At 42.0% G+C, this 24,299-nt stretch overlaps 1 protein-coding gene across 12 annotated transcripts in view; it reads left to right on the top strand.

Annotated features, from left to right (window-relative positions):
* Nucleotides 1-7,849, top strand: part of FGFR3 (fibroblast growth factor receptor 3) — a 92,838-nt gene extending 84,989 nt beyond the window's left edge. For all 12 annotated transcript variants that reach the window (XM_031943377.1, XM_031943376.1, XM_031943375.1 and 9 more), the window contains 3 exons: nt 384-521; nt 2,939-3,044; nt 4,334-7,849. In XM_031943377.1, the coding sequence (XP_031799237.1) occupies nt 384-521; nt 2,939-3,044; nt 4,334-4,498 (409 nt within the window). In that variant the 3' untranslated portion in view covers nt 4,499-7,849. The remainder of the gene's footprint in view (nt 1-383; nt 522-2,938; nt 3,045-4,333) is intronic.
* Nucleotides 7,850-24,299: the final 16,450 nt, after the last annotated feature.

Genomic DNA, 24,299 nt, shown 5'->3' with positions numbered 1-24,299 from the left:
GTCACCTCCCTGGTGAAATGCTCATTTCAGTTCAGAATGGGGGGATTCTTGCTATGAGTAGGGTCAGCAGAGAGCCCTCTGGAAGTAGCTCCTTGGAGCAGCCCTGGGCGACCGGTCACGCCATTGACTGCTCTGTTAGACATGCGTGGCTGCCCTGGAACAAAAGCCTGCCCAGAAAGGGGGCCGAGGAGGACTGGGCTGGGGGGCCGAGGAGGACTGGGCCCGGGGACAAGGGAGCTACGGTCAGGGCCAAGGAGAGAGAGAGAGATGGTTCCATGTGTTGTCCAAGCCCTTCTCCCTCTCTCCCTCCTTGTGCCCTTATTCATTCATTCATATACTTGCGTGTTTGTTCATTCCTTCATTTGTTTGTTTCCTATTTCTAGCTGGTCTTTCGGTGTCCTGCTCTGGGAAATCTTTACACTAGGAGGTTCCCCCTACCCTGGGATTCCCGTGGAGGAACTCTTCAAGCTGTTAAAAGAGGGCCATCGGATGGACAAGCCCGCCAACTGTACCCATGATCTGTAAGTGGGGGCGCGCTGGAGGAACAATCAAGTGGGAGTCAAGAAAGCCTAGTTTTCGCATCCTGCCCCCATCACTTACAAGCTGTCCGACTCTAGGCAGATCACCTAAGCTTTCTCAGCCTCAGTTTTCTCCTCTGTAAAGTGGGACTAATAATATAGCCCCTGTCTCACAGAGGTATGATGTGATCAGCAGAAAATAGATGCAAAGTGATCTCTCTTCCCCAGATTTTTCCTAGAACTTTATATGGTTGGACACGTCTCCCTCAGGAGTTCAAGGAACTGGGTCTGAATCTTCTTCTGAACAAAAAATTTAACTTCTGGACCTCATTTTCCATATCACAAAATGAATGTTAGATAAACTCTAAAATCCCTTCCAATTCTAAATCTAAGTTCATATGATTATCCCTCTAACATCATAATTATTTGGGTATTTGTCTTTCCCCCCACTAGTTTATAATTTCCATGATTGCATCTATGAGTGCTCAGTACCCAGCAGGAACTTAATAAATGTTGGGTTTGAACGTAGAAGGTCACCCTTCCATTGCTTCAGTCCTTCCCCTAGTGGAGCCAGCCTTGGTTTCTTGAAGTATAAAACAGTGGGGGGATAAGGTCTACCAAGTTAGGAAGATGTGTGTCTACCGTGTGAGATTGCTGTTGTCATTGTCAATCCTTCCTTCTGGAAAATGACCTTGACATCAGGGAGATGGCTCCATGAGCCTAATAAAGTACAGCAAGGAGATCACCTGCCAAATGAGAGCTTCATTAGCCCTGGCAAGCCACAAAATCCAAATGAAAAATAGCCCTCAGTCCCTGCCTTGAGCCAGTGATGTTCTCAATGTATATATTTCTCTTCTCCACCTAATTGAGTATTGCACCATTAAATTGCCACACCTCTGACTAATCTTCAATTTAGACAGTACCGAGTCCCTCCCAGCTTCTCAGAGTCCCCCTGCCAATCTGGGATACAAGCTGCTTTATAACCTTCTGGGCCAGATGCTGGCACACCATGTGAGTCTTTGCAGCTTGGCCAGCTCTGGACAGATGTACAGTGTCTGTGAGCAGGAGGAGAAGAGAAAGCACTTTAAAGAGTTCCAAAATGAACTGGAACAAAAGCCTTAAAAAACAAAAACACTAATTTTTTTTTTATGTGAGATGTTTTTATCAATATCTTTTTAAAAAATATATTGCTATCACTTTCTGATCTCTATATGTGTCTCTACTTCTCTCTGACATCTTCCCTCTCTCATACATTCAGATACACATGTGTATACATACACATATGCACCCTTACCCACAAATCTACATGTACACACACAGAGAGTAGAACTTTCCCTTGTAAAAAGAAAAATATTTAGGAAGATAAGGAGAAAAATTTTGAAACTCAAAATCTTTTAAAAATTAATTGAAATGAATTGAAAGCTATCTTTACATGTAATTGGAAAAAAAAATACTATTAAGTGGGAGAAGGAACGAAATATATTTAAGCTAAACAAAATGTGAAACAGAATAGTCTTCAATCTACTACCTCTTTGCTGAAACAAGAGATAAATACGTCACTGTCAGCCCTCTATAGTTAGGCTGAAATGACTTTGCTCTTCCAGTGATTTTTATGTGATTCAGAATCATGATGTGGTACAGTCTGTGAGGCATCCAAATTAAATATGGCCCACAAGGCAATGGGGAAGACCCCTTAGAACATGAGAGCAGGAACTGTTTTTGCCTTTCCTTGTATCCTCAGCATTTACAATATCACCCGTGTAAAGTAAACACTTAACTAAATGCCTTTTTTTTTTTTTGCTGAGGCAATTGGGGTTAAGTGACTTGCCCAGGGTCACACAGCCAGGACATGTTAAGTGACTGAGGCCAGATTTGAACTCAGGTCCTCCTGACTTTAGGGCTGGTGCTCTATTCACTGCACCAACTAGTTGCCTTCTTCTAAATGCCTTTTGATTGCATAATTGAGCTGGAGAATCATAGCTCTCAAACTAGAGAGGAGTTCAGATGTCATTTGATTTTATAGAAGAAGGAATCAGGTCGATACATCATTCAAAATCACATCAGTCTAAATATCAGAGAATTTAAACCCAGAGCCAGTGGTGTAAGTGATACCATCCAGTAACTTTCTTATCCAAAAAGGAGCCTCCAGATCACTGTCCATGGTACTTTTCTGGCTCGGTAGAAATAACAGGATTCCATTCATGTGTGTCTCCCATGTTCCCAGCAACGGGTCTGGGGTTGGGATTTGGCAATTGCTCTTCTGTAAGATGAGGCAGGTCTAATAGATTATCTCCTAGACTGGACAAGCTCAGCTCCCCATAGGCCCCGGGGCCTTCCCTTCCCAGTGTGCTAGACTGAGCATGCATGGCACCTCCGAGCCTCCACTATTTCTCACTCTTCTTCCCATCCTGTTTCCCCAGGTACATGATCATGCGAGAGTGCTGGCACGCGGTCCCATCCCAGAGACCCACCTTCAAGCAGCTGGTTGAAGACTTAGATCGAGTTCTCACAGTCACATCCACAGATGTAAGTGGCCAAGAGTTCTTGAGAGTCTTGGGGATGGGGAGTCCTTACCTTCTGCCCCTCTGTTTTGAGTTTGGGGATTCAGTGAGTTGAATTTTGAGGTTCTTTGGCCATCTTCTTTGTTGTTCTTCTAGCCCCAAACATCTGATCCACCTCAGGAAGGAGTGAGTTTCCCATCACTTAGAGGTCTTTAAGTGAAAGAGAAGTGGATGCTCATTTTTAATATTCTAGAAGGAGATCCCATTGAGTATCTCCCATGACCAGGCTGGAAGTTGGGCATGGGGAGTCCACTCTTTCCCATATGGCAAAGGACAGGAAAATGCTAAATACTACAGAGGTCCTGAGGAACTCAGAGGAGGGAGAGACATCACAGACAGGGTGGTTGGGTAGGCTTCCCAGAGAAAGTGAAAGCCATGCTGGGCTCTGAAGAATAGGGAGGAGAGAGCTTAAATCAGGACTTTATCCCTATGGTGTCCATGATTTGAGTAGGTATGAAGAGGAATAACAACTCTATGTCAATAGAATTGTGTTCCTTTGTTTTTTAACATTTTTTTAAATTTTGAGCTCCAAATCCTTCCCCTTTTTCCAAATCCTCTCTCATCCACTGAGAAGGCAAGCATTATACTCGTGAAATCAAGCAAAATATATTTTTATGTTAGAACTGGCTTCTCTTGTAATGTATTTTATTTTATGCACTTAAAAGCATCACACTTAGAAGGGGTGTGTGGGCTTCCTTAGATTACCAAAGGGCCCTGTGGCAGATACAAAATGAGATTCAGAACATCCTGCTTAGACAGCCAGGGGAGGAAGGAGGGCCCATTAGCTGATTCAAATAAGCCAAGACCACTAAGCCACCCATCTCTGTATTGGGGTGTTACACAAACTGATATCCTCTCCCAATTCTATTAAAATCTTCCTTCCTGGCCCAATTTGTGGTCCTGTCCTCTCCTGCAGTCACCTTCCGCAATTTATGAACTTTTCCCCTCTCCTTCCCCACCCCTTCAAAGAGTCATGAGCCTTCCATCCCTGGATCATTGGGTAGGTCATTTGGATCAACTCCTTGCACCTTCATTTTCTATTGGGCTTTTCCGAAATCAGCTTGTTCATCATTTTTATAGATCAATAATATTCCATCATATGCCATAATTTTTTCAGCTATTGCCCAACTGATGGGCATCCACTCATTTTCCAGTTCTTGGAGGCCTTTCATTCTAATCTCAGCTCTACTGTAAGATTGTCTCTCGGGTCCCTGGGATGCTCAACCTCTGTTTCTTCTCTCCCTTCCCCACCAGGAGTACCTGGACCTGTCTGTACCCTTTGAACAATACTCCCCAACCTGCCAGGACAGCCACAGCACCTGCTCCTCCGGAGATGACTCGGTGTTTGCCCACGACCTGCTCCCTGAAGAGCCCTGCCTCCCCAAAGCCCCGAAGTGTAACGGCGCCCTCAGGACGTGATAGCCTCAGCGACCTGGCCCCGAGGCCTATGGGGAGCTGAGCTTGTCCAGAAGCCTGGAACCAGAGGGGACAGAACATCCAGGAGGATGAGATCTGGGCCCAGGCTGAGGAGAACCTCCTGGCCCACTGAAACTTTGTTTTCCCCCAATCATTTTTGCTGTAGAAAGAAGCCAAGAAGCACTGTATGGCCTGAAGGAAGAAAAATCTCTTGCCAAGATAATTATATGATAGTATATATATATTGGAAAATAGAATGTTCAGTCTAGCTCTCATCCCTCCCCCCAAAAGAAAAGGCATGAAGTCGCCGTTCTGTGCTGTGATGTGGAGTAGACTTTTAAGGATTCTGGGATAGGGAGGTATGTGGGGGAAAGAGAGGAAAGGCAGTGTGGTATAGTGGTCAGAGAACCTGGGTTTGATCCCCATCTCTACTACTGTACTTCCTGAGCCATCCTGGACAAATCGCTACCTCTCTGGGCCTTTTTTCTCCACTGAAAACTGAGGAGGTTGGATGAGATCATTTCCTGTGATCTAGAGAAAGGTTAGAAGAAGAAGGAAGGTGGGGTAGGGTCGTAGTTAGTGGAGATTTTTTTTTTTCTTTTCATAATGAACATAGAGAGATTGCCTTTATGCGGCTACCTGGGGACCGTTTGGAAGGGAGCAGATTCCATGTTCTCTCAGGGGACTGGGTACAGGTGTGTCCCACCTACTGGATGGTGACTGGGTTGAGAGAAAGAATTGTGTACAAAGTTGGAGGGCGAAAGAGGCTCTGCCTTGAAGGGACAGTCTTGCCCTCAGGAGCTGCCGGCTATGATGCTCGTGGCCTTCTCCCAGTTAACAAATGTCTGGGCAGTATGGAGCAGGAAGGGATCAGTGGCCCTACTTGGATTGAGGGGCAGCTAGAAGCAAAGGGCATCTATCTCTTGCTTCAGTCCTCCCAACTCCATGCTCTGGCACTGGTCATGATTAGGATGCCAACAAGGGCAAAAGCAGGAAGAATTTCAGGCATTGGAAAGGGAGTAACTAGGTCTGAAGCAGGAGCAGGGGACTAGGGCAAGAGTTTTGTGTCCGAGTAAGTGTCAGGAGTGTTGGAAGTGGAGAAAGGGTCAAGCATCATATTTCCTCAGTGATGGAGACAAAGTCAAGAGAGGTAGGGTAGTATTGTGGAAGAGATGGAGATCTTACTCTTGAGTAAGTTCCTTCTCCCCATAAAATGGCCAAGTCAGCAATCTCTCAGATACCTTCTGACTCTAAATCCCACAAATCTCTAAGTCACTTTCTCTTTCTGGGCCTCTTGTTCTGTTCAGAGTTGCTTTGGGGGGAACTAGGATTCCTGCCTCAGGAGTGTAACTGGTTGATTGGTTGGTTGGTAGGTTGGTTGGTTTGGAGCTGGGGCTTTTTGTCTTCTGTGTTAAAGAGAAGCATCACAGTGTCAGCTGTCCCCATCTCCTTCCCCCATCCCATGAAGATTTGAAATTACGGGTACCTGAAGGCAGGAGCCTTTAATTTATATCAAAAAAGGTTTATTCCAGACAATTGTGTAAATACATATAAATAGATATTGTGCGTGTGCGTGTGCGTGTGTGTGTGTGTGTGTGTGCATGTGTGTGTGTGTGAGAGAGAGAGAGTATAAAATATATATATGGAGAGTGTACAATAGTGATCCAGCTTAAACAAGATGGATGGAAGGCCCTCAGAAGTAAACATCACAATATCAAATATCGGACCTTTGGGGGGAAAAAAGAACAACAAAGAAGAAGAAAGGAAAAAAAAGAAATTGTATTTTTTTTTTGTCGGTGTTGTTATTGTTCTATATTGTCACAGTTTTGTTTTAAAAATTGTATTTTAACCTGTATATTTGTAAAGTTATTTATAGTCTGCTGAAGGGACTCCATCTGCTTTGTTTGAAATAGCGTAGCATTGCTGTCAACCTAATTTCCCAGAGTTTTAAGAGTTTTAACTTATTAACAGCTGCGAAAAAGTAAGTATATGCCTTTGTTTCCATGTTTACGGGAACCATCGAGCGAATGTATGGCGCGCACAGTCCTGAACAGATATCATGAGACTGTCTGTGTTGTTATTTCATATTCTAGCTTTTCTCTGAATTGCAGTGAGCTGTTTTTGGTTTATTTTTGCAACAGTTAAGCAAGAGCCCCCGGAGCCAGCCTTCAGGAGGGAGGTTGTACCTAAATCTTGTCTGAGGAAACTGAGGCTGGCGGGGGATTCCCTGCAGTTTGTTGTGCCTCAGCTGGGCAGGGCTTTCTCTGTGCCATCTCTTTGAGGGTGGGAAGGTCATGAGTCCTCTTTCCAGATAAAGGGATTCATAATTGTTGGCTTTACGTGCACCCTCGAGAAAGCCCAAAGCATGCTGGAATTCCCTCATACCAAACCCACAGCTTAGCAGGCTCAGCCCTCTGAGCATCCCTAGATGGTCTACATTTTACATGTGCCCATGGCATCCCACTGTGCTCAGGGAGGTAGCCAGAGAGTGCACCTGCCCTCAACAAACTACACACTCACTTAGGAGACAGACACCTCTGTCAGTATTGGGAACCTGACTTTTTTTTTTAAGCCCTTTGAATGATAGAAGGATTTCTGAGTGTGTTCTGTAATTTCCTCCCTCTCGTTCCTTCATGATGAAGCATAGGAAACAAGAGTCTTAGTCTGTGACTATGTATTCTTTCCCTCCTTTTCAAAATTTCCTGGAAACTAAAATCAAAAAAATATATATAATAATAATTTATAGCTTCAAGATGATGTCAGGAAAAAGGTTTCTTTTTTTTTTAATTTGGGATCTGTTTTGCAGAGGAAGTAGATTTCTATAGGGAAACATTTGGTTTGGTTTGGTTCAGGGAACTTTAAATGGGAGAGAAAAAAAAAACACGGTATTTTCCTACAAACGTCTTCTAATCACGTACATTCCACAGACGGACAGAGTGTGACGTCCAGCACCAGAAGAGAATGTACAATCGTGCGCATGGTTTCAAATGTTATTAGATATTATAAATATATATATATATATATATAATTTATTGAGTTTTTACAAGATTGTATTTGTTACTGTAGACTTAACATTTCTTATGCAATGCTTATATAGTTTTATAGCCGGGACTGTTACCTTTAAAAAGTTTGGGAGACAAGTGCCGTAAATCAATTTCTACACTGTTATATAGCTGGCAGATTTGGGATGGCTTACTCTCGGTAGGCAATTCCACGTTTATTTTAGACAAGCAGCACCCATCGGTGGCTGCTGTCTCAAGCGTCAGAACACTAAACACAGCAGACTCTGCTTTTCTTAACCTGGCAAACTTTAACTTTTACCAAAAAATAAAATAAAAATTGGTTTAAGCTTCATTTTCTTTCTCTTGTGTTATTTTCGGGTCCAAGCAGGAAAAGGTGGAGGGTTTTGCCTTTGGTCATCATGGAGCGTGAGTACAGGTTAGGGCCATAAGGTATGGTGTAGTCAGAAAAGACCCTAGATTCCAAGGCTTTTATTCCAAATCTGGTGATTTCACACACACACACACACACACACACACACCTCATCATGTGCTGGCCCAATTTTCCTTCCTATTCATAAATAAATCCCACTTCAAGGGTGTTATTTGCAGTAGAACTCTGTAGTAATTATCATTTATATAGCATCCAATAATAGATACCATTTAAATAGCACTTGACATATAAGGAGTCTATATACACATATTTACATATGGAAATGTCATTTAAGATTCCTCATGGCTCTGAGGTAGGTTTTCTTGTCCCCATTTTACAGATGGAAAAAGTAAGGCTAGGAAGTGTCTGAGATGCGTCTTCCTGTCTCCAGGTCATCCATTTGATCCACTATACCACCCAGCTCCCTCTACTCTATCTGATTCTAAGGCAGAGTTAGGAATTGTTATGATTCGATAATAGAGGCAGGGGAGAAATGCTAGTTGTTACTTAAGTCACTCTCAGTTGGCAGGATCATCAGAAGGGATTTATTTAGCCCAATTTACCTGAATGAGAATCCTCACCCCAGTTCCTCCAGGCTGTTTTTTTGAAGATTCCCAGTGCTGGAGAATTCTGCACAAATGCCATTTAATGAGAGACCTGGGGGAAATCCCTGAGGATTTTTTTTAATTAAAACTTTTTATTTTCAAAATATATGCATGGATAATTTTCAACATTCACCCTTGTAAAACCTTATGTTCCAAATTTCCCCCCCCCCTTCCCTGACTCCCTCCACTAGACAGCAAGTAATCTAACATATGTTAAATATGTGCAGTTCTTCTATACGTATTTCCACAATCATCATGCAGCACAAGAAAAATGAGATCAAAAAGGAGAAAGAAAACAAAAAGCAAACAAACAACAAAAGAGTGAAAATACTATGTTGTGATCCACACTCAGTTCCCAGTCTTCTCTCCCTTAAGGGTTTTTAACCATTTCTCTTGGGCAATCTGTTGAGGTCTATGCATCACTTCTCAGAACCATGTTTTTAATCACATAAAATACATAGGTTTACCAAAAAAAACCCAATTATTTTGAAATACAGACTGTGGAGTATGAGAGTCAACTCCAACCTGCTTGTGAGAGTTGATTGTTAAATTTTAAGTGTGAGCATTTACACCTTAGAAATCAGCAAACAGAATGGATGTCCATCAGTTGGAGAATGGCTGAATAAATTGTGGTATATGAAAATTATGGAATATTACTGTTCTGTAAGAAATGACCAACAGGATGATTTCAGAAAGGCCTGGAGAGACTTACACGAACTGATGCTGAGTGAAATGAGCAGGACCAGGAGATCACTATATACTTCAACAACAATACTAGATGATGACCAGTTCTGATGGAGCAGGCCATCCTCAGCAACGAGATCAACCAAATCATTTCTAATGGAGCAGTAATGAACTGAACTAGCTATACCCAGAAAAAGAACTCTGGGAGATGACTAAAAACCATTACATTGAATTCCCAATCCCTATATTTATGCACACCTGCATTTTTGATTTCCTTCACAAGCTAATTGTACAATATTTCAGAGTCTGATTCTTTTTGTACAGCAAAATAACGTTTTGGTCATGTATACTTATTGTGTATCTAATTTATATTTTAATATATTTAACATCTACTGGACATCCTGCCATCTAGGGGAGGGGGTGGGGGGGTAAGAGGTGAAAAATTGGAACAAGAGGTTTGGCAATTGTTAATGCTGTAAAGTTACCCATGTATATATCCTGTAAATAAAAGGCTATTAAATTAAAAAAAAAAAAAAAGAAATCAGCAAACACTATAAATTGGCCTTATTTGTTAATGATTTCTAAAAATGATGGAGAAAATGTTAACAAGGCAGATTAAAGCATATAGGTTGCTTTTTCAGTTTTGTTTTGTTGGAGATTTAGTTGTTGACAGCATACTTGAATCCAAGTATCTAAATATTAAATAAATATGTATATATAAATATAGATATCTAAATATTAAGGAAATAAATTCACAAATGCCAGATTTTTAGAATCTTCTCCTTGCCTATCTCATTTTGCAAAGCAACCTGAACCCAAAGGGTCACTCAATGAGTTAGTGCCAGATCCAAGGCCATGCCCTTAACACACTTATTACCTCACAACCTATTCCTTCCTTAGCTTCCTCCAATTTGACTTCCTTATCATCCTCACTGTACTATTGAAATAATTCTTTCTGAGACCATCCATGACCTGCTAAGACCAAATCTTGAGCCAAAACTCAGTCTTCTTCCTGGAAATATCCCAATGTTTTCAATCTTGCCCAACTCTTCATGACCCTATTTGATATTTTCTTGACCAAGATGCTCGAGTAGTTTGCCATTTTCTTCTCAAGCTCATTTTACAGATGAAAAAACTGAGGCAAATAGAATTGTGACTCATCCAGGGTCACACAGATCTGAGACCAGACATGAACTCAGGCATCTTAGCGTTAGGTACCACTTACCCCAACTTATCCTTGTTACTACTCATCTTCCTTGGCAAGGCCAATGGATATCCCCCTGATGGCTCTTCCTGCCATACTCCTAAATGTGGATTTAGAAGTAGCATTCCTAATGCTGAGACCTTGTTAGTTCAGATTCAATTTTGGAACAAAAATCATTTAATAGTTTGCAAAAGGAGATTTACTTAGCCCTGATGCAGGAAAATTATACACCAAAGATACAGTGGTCCTTCCCTTCTGAACACTTCCATCATTCCCATTAATTTCTCGATGGAAATGAAAGGTCTGGTTAAGCAGGCAGGGTACGGTGATCTTCAGACGTCCGCCAAGTCGGAGGGAACCCATCTCCATGTTCGTGGCACTTTCTTATCCTCTTATCTGATGAGGGAGGCAGGCACCAATCAGGTTCTGAGGACAGAATGTCCTCATCGTTGTCATTTAGGAAAAATTAATCCTTGTTATAGAGTAGGAAGGAGAGGCAGAAGCCCTATCACTGTAGACATTTCCCTAGAGTTTATCCTCAGTCTCAATTCTGTCCCTTGCATTCAAGAAAACATTCGTCAATCTAGTCATGATGTTGGCTGACTTGGATTCTCCTGTGTCCAGTTGTCCAGCATTCCTATCAAGTTATCTGTTAAAATTCAGTTTAATGGGACAATATTGAGCGAAATGGGTTGTGTGCGGAGGGAGAGGGCTGGCCCAATGGGTATCCTGTGTATCCCATTCTTATCCAAGATATCTAGAGAAATGGGGAAGTGGGGTGACTGGTAAGAAAACTTCCAGTGAGAAGACCTGGATAAGATTCACATAGAATGGGTGGGTGAGCACAAATAGGTAGAGATCTGTTCTGAGACCTCATTGTTGGCGAATGAGATCATAGATCCATTAAAAGGTTGAGCCAGACTGAGCCTGAAGAGAGATAAAACAGAGGCCTGGCCTCTAGTTTCAATTCAACTGAATGTCAACAAGTGTTTGGGATACTTGCCGGATACTCTGCTAGGACCTGGAATACAATCACACAGGTAAAAGAGTCTGCCCTCAAGAAGCTAACATTTTATTTTATTTTTTATTATAGCTAAAGCTCACATTTTATTTGGGGGAGGAAAGAGGATAGTAAGTGAATAAATAATGTAAATTTACAAATTTGGGGCATGTAGAAGATGATTAGAAAAGGCAGAAGGCTTTATTTAGGAAGGAGCATTTGGCTGGAGCCATGACTGCAATGATGGACTCCAGGAAGGGGTGAGGAAGGGAGATCATTCCAGGTGGAGGTAAGAGATGAGATGTCAGGTACCGATGATAGATAGCAAGAAGCTCATAGGGAGGGAGCCATGAGACTATGTCTGGTAAGGTAGGTTAGACTTGGAAACAGACCATGATGTGTTTTAAGTGACACACAGATTAATTTGTATTTCATCTCAGAGCTAATAATAAGCTTCTCTGGATAGGCGAGCTACAAGACTTCAAGTCATTTCTCTTTCCAAAGTGGTTGTTATTGGACAAACTATTCTCCTGCTTCTACTCAGTTCATCCTATGCAAGAATCTCTGAAATCTCTTTGAAATCCCCTCTTGTTTTAGGGGAGTCAAGAGAAGCAGACTTGGAGCCCTCCCCTTGGTGAGCTCATAGTCTGGGGAAGGAAAGGGATTCACAAGGGAAATATAAGATAATCATAGGAAAAGTCACCAGACCCTGTAGACTAGCACTTAATGATGGCAGGACCCGTGGCCCCCTGGGTTGGGGTGAAGATGACCAGAACATCAGGTCTGTTGCTGTGAGCAGTGGGACTACTGGCCACTGACTGCCCTGCCCTGCCCTGGCTGGGCCGTGGGAAGTTGTAGACTTGGCCCCTTGCTGGGCACATAGAGGATGGCTTTCTTTGGTTCTTTGGCCGTTCCAGCAGTCCCTGGCTTCGATTTCCAGGATCTGAGTACCAGCCCAGCCCTGGAGACAGCCCAACTCCTAACAGGGAAACCCTTTAAATCTCTCAGTCAGGCTGTGGGGCCTCTGCCTTCTGTGTGGCCTCTTGGAGGACACCACTGTGGGGGTGAGCTGTGCAGACCCAAGAATTCCCCCACACTGAAATCTTAGTCATCTCTCAGCTAAAACAGAGGTAAGCTTTTTCCCTCATGCTTCTCTCAGCTCTCCTCTTCTTCCTTTGTCTCCAATCATTTCCACCTCCTCTTCCCCTAATCTCCTTTCCTTCCTCTTCCTTTCATTTCCTCCCCTTCTCCCCCTTTCCCTTCTTTATCTTCATTTTCCTTCCCTCCTCTTCCTCTCCTTCTCCTCTCCTCACCTTCATCCCCATCTCTCCACAGAGCATCTATAGAGAGAAGGAAATTTCTCCCTTTTCTGTAGAACTTTCTCAAGAAAAGTCAAATAAACAAAACAAACTCCCCAATCCTGAAGGGGGAAATTAAAAAAGGGACAAAGAAAAGAACTAAGATCTAAGAGTCTGCCTTAGATTACATCTTGGACAGCTGAAGAATAGCTGAGCAAAATGTGGTATAAGAACATAATGGAATATAACTGCACTATAAAAATGATGAAAGAGGTGATTTCAAAGGGAAGATTTCAGAGAATCCTGGGTAGGATGAACAGAGTAGATCCAAGAGAACAATTTATCCAATAACAACCACATTGGAAAGACAAACAACTTTAAAAGACTTCAGAACTCTGATCAATGCAACAACCACATATGTGACCAGAGGACCTCTAATAAAGTCTGTTACTAACCTCCTGACAGAGACATGATGGTTCAAAGGGAAGAGACACCCATTTTTGGTCATGGCCACTTTGTGCATTGTTTTTTTCTTGACTGTTTATTTAGCACATTTTTCTTCTTTAAAAAAACAAACAAAAAAAAAAAAAAACAGCTTTCTCCCCTAGTCCCATTTATTTCTTCCAGGCTGCAAGGCAAGCTTAGAGTAGGGCAGAGCAGGAGGTGAGATCTTGATGGGTAATTTGTACCCACGGTGGCCCACAATGCAAAGCCTGCACAATGGGACTTCAAAAGCCTAGTAAGGCTAACTCTACCAATTCAAAGTAAAGTTTGGTGAAAGAGTCTTCCTAGCAACAAAAGCTATGCAGTCTATGTAAAGTGCTTTGCAAACCTTAAATCACTGTTTTAAAAAGGTGAAAATCCTATGCTTTGATCCACATTCAGTCTCCAAACTTCTCTCTCTGAATGTGGATGGTTCTGTCCATCACAAGTCTATTGGAATTGCCTTGAATCACCACATAGTTGAAAAGAAACAAATCCATCATAGTTGATCATCACATAACCTTGCTGCTGCTGTGTACAATGTTCTCTTGGTTCTGGGTACCACCATTTTGAAAAGCAATTTGGAATTAAGAAAATAAAATGAATAATTCTTTGATTCAAGAATTCTACTAATGGGCTTAAATCCCAAGGAAATCATTGTACTTGGGAATTCCCACATACAACCAAATTCCGTACTAGCATTTTTTGTGATAACGAAGAATTGGAAACAAAGCAGATCATCAATGGGGGAAGGGAATGGCTAAACAAATGGTGATACATGAATATTACTATCCTATCAGAAATGATGAATATGATGAATGCAGAGAGGCAACATAAGACTCACATAAAATGATGCAAAATGATGCAAGGAGAGCCAAGAAAGCAACATATATCCAATGATACAGCAATGTAAATGGAAAGAATGACCACATATACAAAACTCAAAAGTGAAGCTTTTACAAAATTATAAAGAACAAGGATGACTTGCAAGAAGAAATATGAGAGAATGTTCCTACCCCAACCCTTTGCAGAAGTGGAAAGTTCACAGATGTTACACATTGCACATTTTCAAAGTTTCCAATAGAGTGATCTGTTGTGTTCATTTCTCTGCTTTCTTTCTTTCTCTTTTTAAAATAATTCTGTATATTATATGGAATGACTTTCTGCAAGAAGGGGGAGATACTAGGAGAAACTGTGTTAATGTAAAAAACAGAAGAAATCAATAAAAATGTATTTTTTAAAAGAGACTGATATAGTTACACAAGCAGCTCATCAACTCAGATATATATATATATATATATATATATATATATATATATATATATATAAAGTAGAAGCTAGGATAAGATCCTGAACAATGGTGTTAGGAGTACTATGATTGGACTATCCATAGACGCCCCCCCCCCTCCGGGGTACTTTCCACCTGTGATCCTTATTCTATCACTTTCAAAGCAAGCAGGGCAGAATCACCAAATCTTGCTGAGAATGGCAATAAATAATAAGAAAAACAAAAAAAATTTTTTTTTTTTTTTGCTCTCTCAGGGGCAGGAGATCAGAAAAGGGTTCTTAGGTTAGGATAACTAAAATGGTAGGTAGAAAAAGCATTTAGTAAATGTCAGTCAACACAGAAAGGTGGTGCTATAAATATTTTTGTTTGTATCAGAGTCCATGGATGCCAAAATGGGGGGAAGGGGGGAATCCATTATATACATAAATATTTATAGCAGTATTTTTTGTGTCAAAAAACATTTAGTAGGAATTTACTCTGTCTACTCTGTATTTGGTATTTCTGATACCAGAACATTCAAGATAGAGATTGAAACATAGAAATAGATAAATAAATTAGAGGGATAAATGAATGAGTGTATGAACAAAGATAGATAATAGACTAGAGAAAGAAAAATTAGATCAATATGTTAAAATATGTAGACACAGTCACAGACACAGACATATCAGAACATAAAAGACTAAATGCAGCATAGGTAGATGTAACTTTAAAGGTTATTTAAACTATGACTGTGGAGACCAAGAAAGGTCATTTCCAGGGGAAAGTGGAATTTGAGCTGCAGCTTACAGGCTAGGGAAGACAGGGAGTCTAAGAGTCAGAGGGTGAATGGGAAAGCATTCTGGATATGGGAGATAGTCTATGTAAAGGCATGGAGAAAGGAGATGGGCAGTAGTGTTTTAGGAACGGCAAATGACGGGTTTGACTGGATGACAGAGTGTATGAAAGAGTAATTTGTAATAAACCTGGAAAGGAAGACTGGAACAAGATCGTTGAGGGCTTCAAAAGTTTACTAGGACAAAGAACTGGTAGGAAAGAACTGGGAAATGGAAGCCCACTGATCAGGGAATGGCTGTAAAAATTGATGTATATAAATGAAATGGAATGTTGTTACTCCACAAGAAATGATGAATTTGAAGAATTCAGAGAAACCTGTGATAACTCGTAATCAACTACAGAGAGAAGTAAACAGAGCCAGGAGAATAATTTACATAATGACCACAATCATAGATAGGAAGACAATCCTTCAAGACTGCAGAACCTCGATCAATGCAGGGATTGGATCTGACTTTGGAGGACTGATAAGGAAGGGTATTTCTTGCTTATCTGAAGAGAGGTGGTATGCTATAGGTAAACAAAGAGACATAGACTTCAGACATGGCCATTGTGATGATTTGTTTTGCATGTTTATACTTATTTGTTACAAGGAAAGGTCCTTAATTGGGGGGCAGGGAGCCAAGGAGGGAGAGATAAGAATGAGAAATATTTAGTGAAAAGTAAAAAAAAATTCTTGATAAAATAGTCTTTCATTTTTTTAGTATTTTGTTTTTCCTGAGTTACATGTAAAACAATTTTTAACATTTGTTTTTAAAACTTTGAGTTCCAAATTCTCTCCCTTCTTTCCTCTCCTATTCCTCAACTATTGAGAAAGCACATGTGAAGTCATGCAAAACATGTCCCTAAAAGTCATGCTGTGAAATAAAACATAGACATCTCCCCACACACAAAAAAAGAAAGTCAAGAAAAATAAAGTAAAAAAGTATGCTTCAATCTGTATTCAGACAACAATTAGTTCTTTCTCCGGATATGAATAGCATTTTTCATAATAAATCCTTCAGAGTTGTCGTGGATCATTGTATTTCTGGGAATAGCCAAATCATTCACAGTTAATCACTGATTTAATATTTTTTTAAATTTAATTTATTAAAAAAAGAACAGAATAGAAAAAAAGAAATGGAAAACAGAACAGAACAGAACATTGTCAGATGCCCTGAAGAACATCAGGGAGTATTCAAGATAAAAATATTTTTAAAAGAAGAAAGGTGGCCATCTGGATGGAAAATATACAAGCTCTGAATAAAGATTGTAGCAGAGCTAACCACTAGGAACCACTAGCAGGAATTATTCATTCTGCCTTCATTGAGCTAACCATATTATCCCCACTACACGGTTTCAATCATTTCAACTGCTGGGAACAGAGCTGGACGAGTGTAAAAGTACTTGTGCCTTTCAGTGTCCTACAGAAATGGAAGGGGATTGAGGAAGACATCTGAAGCTTGCCCTGACTTAAGACTATGGGGAAGAACATACAAAGCAATGAAGTTCATGCAGTCTATATAATTGCTTCCTTTCCTGTACCTACATCCAGAACTCCTGTCCCTATGCTTGGGCACTGCCCTTTCTGTGCCCTTTATAAACCTGTCCTTGGGCCTCTTCTTTGAAGCGGCAAAAATTGAGCAGATAGGGTCCTTCCCCAACTCAGCGCTCTTGACCAAAGAGACACTACTTTGACAGTCAGATCTCAGGCTGTTTCTTAGCTTCTAAAAAGCCTTGCCTTGTAGCCAGTGTTTCCTGCTTCTGACATTCTGCTGTCTAATGTCCTTACCTGATTGGCAAATGAGTACCTGGGATACCATTATTTCAAAAGGCTCATGGGTGGTACTGACTGCACTCCTACCTCTATTTGCTCCTCTCTGGAGTTCAGTTCTGGAGTGCAGCATTCTCTTCTTGGAGATCCTTCCATCCTGACTTGTAGGCAACAAACAGTGATTTGTCTACCATCATCCAGCTGGTGGGTCATAGCTTAGGATTCCATCCAGGACCTTCTACCATCTCCCACAGCTTATTGATCATGTTGACCTGGGTCCCTGTGCCAGGTTCCACCTCCCATGGTGGGGAGGGAGGGGGGATGGAGAGAGGGGGAGAGGACAGAGAACTGTTGCTGATAGAACTTATTTTACAGGTCCAGCTTGTTCCCGGTGATGCAGCCCATGCTTCCCTGTAAAATGACCTTAAGTGAGTTAGCAGAGATGATTCCAGGGTTATCCACACTCTCGTAGGTCTGTGGAGACTCTTTCCCCACCAGCTGTTCTCCCGGCCAGAGAATTAATGGTCTAATCATTGGTGGTCAAACCCTTCCCAAGAGGAGGGAACTTGTGAACTTTGTTAACATGCCAGATGCTATTCTAAATCGAGAGGAAAAACCCATTTGGAGCCAGAGCACTCACTCATTCATTCATTCACTCACTCCTTCATTGGTCTGTCACATATTCCAAGTGTTAAACTCCCTCCAATAGAGATGCACAACTTCTCAATCATTTTACAGTCTTGGAGAGTTGCCATCTCAGGTACTGATAGGTTAATGAAACCTGCCTAGGGGCACACAGACACTATGAGTTAAAGGTAAAGCTTGAACCCGTATCTCCTTGGCTCTAGGAACAGTCTTCTATTCATTATACCACCTCCTCTGTCCATTCATACAGTAGGTATTTCCTAAATGCTAAACAAATGGTCCAGTCTCCTGAGTTCAAGTTCAGAGTTTTTCCCACTATACCTGTTGCCTCCCAAAAATAATGATTAGACCACTATTATTATGTTCAATCGTCAAGGCACCAATCAAGGAAGGTTACTTGAAGGAGGCGGGCCTAGAGATCTTTACAGCAAGAAGGGGAGTCTGAGGAGGAGCTGGAAAGCACCGGCTAGACTTAGCAAGAGATAAGTACATAGCCTTTAGCTTTCTCTGATTCCCAGGTGATCCTCCCCCCCAAAATAGCTCGCAAATCCTGTTCCTCTCCTCTTCCTTTCCCTCACCACGGCTGTGGGCCAAGCCCTCTTTACCACCTGCCTCAGCTTTCTCATTAGCCACCTCCTAGCTCTTCTCCCCCACCGTTCCCATCATCCAGTCCTTCTTTCCTATTGCACCAAAAATGAGTTTTCTCTAAGGTTGATCATACTTCATATTTAAAAACAAAAGCAAATTGTGCATAATAGAGACCTCCGAGTTCATATATAATCTTCTTTTTCCTTTCTGTTGTTAAGTTCAGAATAAAGGAAATTATTTTTCCTTTTCAAGAAAATTATCTTCCTGATGTTTGAAGTGTTTCCTGATGCCTCCAGCTGCTAGTATCCCTCCCTCATTACCTCCTCTCTATTTTATATTATTTTTATTTTATATGCTTATGTATGCAGATGTTTACACTGATAAAATATAAGCTTCTTGAGGGCAAGGAAGGTCTCTCAGGACCTAGAACAGTGTCTGGCACATAATAAGCACTTACTAAATGTTTGATGATTGATTGCACAGTCAGATTATTCCCCTCCTCAAAAATCTCCAGGAACTCCCTTTTGACTCTGTTGATGTTTAATCCTTTCATTTTGTCAATTTTTTTCTTGGCAAAGATACTGGAGCTTTTTACCATTTCCTTCTCCAGCTCATTTTACAGATGAGGAAACTGAGGCAAATATGGTTAAGTGACTTGGCCAACATCACACATCTAGGAAGTGTCTGAGTCTAGATTCTAATTCAGCAAGTCCTGTGCTCTATCCACTGCACTATCTAGCCTCTCTTTGCCTCTCCAGGAAAGTTCAAAGGACTTCATCTGGCTTTAAAGGTGACAGGGTCCGCCCTGCAGCATTAGCTCTGATTTTCTTTCTCCACACTCAATGCCTCAGGTGACTTGAAGAATCTTCTCTCTGCCCTCAGAGTACAGGGACTGAATTTTCTTGCCTACACACCTTTGCTCAGGCAGTCTTCCTGGGCTTGGAACATCTTTCTGTTCCCCTTTTACCCATTAAGCCTATTTTATTTTTTTTGAAAGCCTAACTAACCTCCAGGAAACCTTCCCCGATTCTTTCCTATCAACAACAGCTTTCACCCTCACATTATTCCCATATCTCATTCATTTATCTTGGAACAGATTACATCTATCTCTCCATTGTGGATCGTGCCATTTAGAGCTTCGAGGGACCTTAGAATCACGGGATCTGAGAGAGAGATGGAATCTCAATGTCTACTCCATCAGCCTATCCTACCAGACTTTAGCACAGCGCCTGGCACAGAGCAATCACTTAATAAATATTTATCAATTACTGATTCATTGATTGATTGATGACTCACCCAAGTAGTCATCCAACTTGTGTCTGAAGACATCCAAAGAGGGAGAACTCATGACTCTTGAGGCGGCCAATTTTACTCCGGGGCAACTCTAATTATGAAGGTTTTCTTGATATCCAGCCTCAACAGACCTGTCCGCAGCCGCCATCCTTGGTTGCTGATCCTATCCTCTGGGATCAGACAGAACGAATCTGATTCATCTTCCATCTGATAACCCTATAAAGAGCTGAAGACAGTTATCACACCCCTCTTCTCCAGGCTAAACAGGCACAATTCCTTAAATATCTAGAAATTCAACGTGTCCATTTCACAGAGGAGTAGACTGAGAACCAGAGATGAGGAGTTCGTGAAGATCACACAGCTAATCAATGAGGGAGTCGGGATTTGAACCAAAGTCTTCTGACTCCACATCTACCACACCACACCACCAGTGGTAAATATAAAACATGCATACTGTTAGGCTCTGAATAAAGGCCAGCCCTATCTATATATACGGGAGATTTCTTTGAAGAGAAATAAATATTCCATAGGTATCAATTTAGAAATCACTCTGATTATAGGCTGCATTCAAGTTTTATACAAGCCAGATTTGGGAGAAGAACGCAGCTAATGCTCAGATCAATATGGCGGATAATGACAGGATCCCGACACAGCTGTGCTGCTGTCGGAGCTTTCTTGGGACCTTTATAACAAATAACACCAATTTTTTTTTCTATTTTGCTGACAAAGCCTATTCCCCTTGGCCATGCCTTTTTTCAGCAGTCAGAGGATATTTCTCTTTTTTTTCTCCAGATCATTTTCCCAGACCACAGCCCCCACCCCCCCCCCTCTGCCCTCACCCCCAACCTCAAGATGGAGACAGATGCCTAGATGTGCAGATCACTCTGTCCCTATGCTCATTTGGCCTTGCCCTGGATTGCACAATCACCCAGCCACCCAAGAGATGCAACTGGATCCTAAGTCTCCACTATGACCGGACAGGAGGAAACCCAAATGATGCCTGATTTCAAGGAGAAAAATGAGCTAGGGAGCGGTAGGAGACATGACTGTGTAGTAAAAAGGCCTCAGAATTGGAATTTAGGAAACCTGAGGCTCTGCTTCTGCCTCGGCTGCTAGCTTGCTCTGTGACATGGGACTTTCAGCAAGTATTGGACTAGGTTGTCAGTTCTGGCATTCTTTGTTCTGTGTTCTAATGGCCCTCAGGTCTGACGTTCTATGCTCCTTGTTCCTGACTCTCATTTTATTTGACCAGTGTCTTGTGGTTTAAGGCATCTCTCTGTTCCAGTCAGGAAATCTCTGCCATGGGACCAATGAAAACGAGGTGATTCTGATGGTCTTAGGTTATGGGACAGGAACAAATGGGCAAGTGGATGGTTAGACTGTAAAGGCTATAGGAAGACAGAGAAAGGACAATTCGCTGAGATCTAGGATTAGTTAGGAAAGGTTTCCTGGGGAAAGAAGGATTTGAACTTGATCTCAAAGTTTCGGAAGGAGAGAGAGGAGAGAATACATTTAAGAAGGAAAAGGGTATCAGCCAGCAAAAAAAAAAAAAAAAGCAGAATTGGAAATAAGCTCAGGGTGTAGGGGATTAGACAGAGAGGGGTAACATGGCTAAAGGGAAAGGGGAACGTTAGGAAGAATTTGGTCCAAATTAAGGTCTCAAACCCCAGGAAGGACCATGTGCTGAAAAGCTTCAGTGGCTCCCTATTGCCTCTAAGATAAAGTGCTGGAGTGTATGGGGTATTCAAGGAACACTAGCCTTTTTCAGGGCTGCTCATTCACCTTTGATGTTCATCTGAAAACCTCCCCTGTAGCTCCAAGAAGCCGTAAGATGCACAGCTGCCACACTTAGGCAACTGATTAAACTGATGGGCCAAACCGGGTTGAGAGTACAAACAGATCTCACACTTGTCAGTAAGTTAGGGAGTATCTAGTCCAAGCACGTGAAGGCTTTCTCGGTGGGAGAAGCAGATGAGAACAATTTGTCCCAAAGGTCATGAAGGCAGCCAAAGCAGGTGCAGTGGAGCTTGGCCAAGGTCATCCACTGCATCCTGAGCCATCACCACTCATCCCAACATTTGTCCTATCATTGAACTTCAATGGCAGTGGAAGAGAAAGTGAAAGTGATGACTTTGTGCAATTCTACTTAAATTTAATCCAATGTCATTCTGGAATATCATTGGTTCTCTTGGAAAACAAAGAACAAACAGCCACAAAGATAAACTGCTAACATGGCATTTAAAGCTGTTCATAGTCTGGTTCCTAGCTTTTCAGAGTGAGAAGAGTTAATTAGCTCATTTTACAGATGAAGAAACAGATAAAGATAGATTTTATATATCTATATCTATATATGTTGTTCATCCTTTGTTTTCAAAAAGAACCAACGACATCATGATGTTGAAGTCAAATAGTGGATGACAGGTGAATTAGATTTAAATGAGACAGTAAATATCCTTTCTCTTATTTCCCCAGTCATTGAAGTTCAATGGCGGGACTAAAGTCAAGACTGGCTTGGGATGCAGTGGATGACCTTGGAATCCTTCATGTCTGACCAAGCTCTAAACGCTCCCCAACATCCACTTCAGCCACCTCCACAGCCATTGGAACAAGTTGCTCTCATCCACCCATTCACTAGGGGAAGTCTTCACAAGCTTGGGGTAGACATCCCCCTAACTCACCGGACAGTTTGAGGTCTGTCAGTTACCCTCAGCCTGTTTGCCTCAGTTTCTATATCTGTAAAATGTGCTAGAAGAGGAAATAAAAAAAATCTCTCCAGTATTTTTTCCAAGAAAATTCCCAAAATGGGGTCACAAAGAGTCAGATATGATTGAATAACACAATTTGACAAGCTGGAAATGCTAACCTGGCATTTAAAGTTTTTCACATTCTGGTTCCTTCCTATCTTTTCAGAATGGGAAGAGTCAAACAGCTCATTTTACAGATGAATAAACTGAGGCAAACAGGCTTAAGATGGATAGATACTATGTGTGTATGTGAATATATATATACATATATATATATATATATATATATAGAGAGAGAGAGAGAGAGAGAGATACTTGTTTATCTTTTCTTTTCAAAACTTCTACATTTATCTTTTACCTCTCCTCTAGCACAGTGCTGGCATACAGTAGGTATTTAATAAATACTAGTAGATTGTCTATCTGACTGACTCTGTACACCACTGAAATCACAAGTCCTGCCTCTATTCCTATCCCCATCCCTGTATATTACATGAGATTCAGGAGCAGGAGCAGGGACAGGGACAGTCATGTGACCCAGGCCATAGAGAGGAAAGAAGATTGGCTCGGAGGGCAGTGCTGTATGACATCAGACAACATCTGAAGGGGCAAAAGTTCCAGCCCAAAGCCCAAGAACTCACAAAAAGAACCAAAATAACCCTGAGATTTCATTTAGTCCAAGCTTCTCATTTTACAAACTGGGATGCTGAGACTCAGTAGAGCTGAGATTCAAAACCATCTCCTTCAACTCCAACTCCTACCCTCTTTCCTTTGTACCAAGCAAAGATCTAGCAAGTAGAGTCAGGGCTCAGATGGACCTGAGGATGTCAAAGCTGAAGGGGTGCTGAGAACTTAGAGCATCAGAATTGGAGGGGACCTTAAAGATCATCGAATCGAACTCCTCCCTGCTCCCTTCCCCTTTCTACAGAAGAGAAAACTGAAACCCAGAGAGGGAAAACACCGAGCTAAGTTCTTGCAGAAGTTGTCCAAAAGCCAGGTTCCCTGGGTTTCCCTGGCCAGGCTTCTTGCTGCTTTTCTCCACTCTCCACAGGCAGGAAGCAGAGGTAGGACTCGGCGTCTCTCTGGGGACTGACTAAATGTTTCCCAGCCCCCTCCCCAGCTGCTGACCGCCCAGCTGGCCAGCTGTTTGTCTGGGGAGATGGTTCCGGAAATATTTGGGGGAAGCAGGCGGCCCAGAGAAGGCCCACTGCCTGCCTCTCCTCCCCTTTCCTCCTCTCTCTCCAGGCCCAAGCACCTGGTGCTGATGTTTGAGGCTGCGGCACCTGTTCCAGGGACTCTCGACTCCTGGCCCAGCTGGAGAATTGCCCAGACCCTGAGAACATCATTAACTTCAGAGCTGTCACACTGACTTGTGGAATCCAAGCTACTTTTCCCAGGGGCCAAGGAAAAACTCCAAGGTTTCAATCAATACTTTCCTTCTTTCACCTCTGCCTGAGGGAAGATACAGAGGAGTTAAAGTCCCTCATAAGAAAGAACCTTCTAATGATCAGAGGTGGCCAGTGATGGAATGGGCTGCATTGCTGAGTAGTGAGTTCCCCATCACTGGAGATGCTGAAGCAGAGTTGGATGATCCTCGGCTAGGAAGGCTGGACTGGATGCCCTCTGAGAGGATTTTTAGTTCAGAGCTTTTAGGGGATTGCTTAGCTGCTTAAATTTGTTTCCGCTCGTGATCCCTTTTTGCCTGAGAAATTTTTACATAGACATTTTATATAGATCTATAAAGTAAATATACAAATCAAGCTTTTGCTGATAATAAATAATAGTTAATGACCCCCACATCAGTTAGGAAACCCTATATAGAGTTGCAAACCACAGTTTGAGAAGCTGGGATTGAGTGCTTGCTGAGAAGGTCCATGGTTAGGGTTCCAGTGGGGATGACTTGTTGGGCTTCCTTCTATTCTTTGGCCCCAAGCTGAGTCTCACATATCCTGGCTACAG

This window comes from Sarcophilus harrisii, chromosome 6 (genome assembly GCF_902635505.1).
Source record: "Sarcophilus harrisii chromosome 6, mSarHar1.11, whole genome shotgun sequence".
Lineage (NCBI taxonomy): Eukaryota > Metazoa > Chordata > Mammalia > Dasyuromorphia > Dasyuridae > Sarcophilus > Sarcophilus harrisii.
This window is presented reverse-complemented; position numbering and strand designations above follow the sequence as displayed.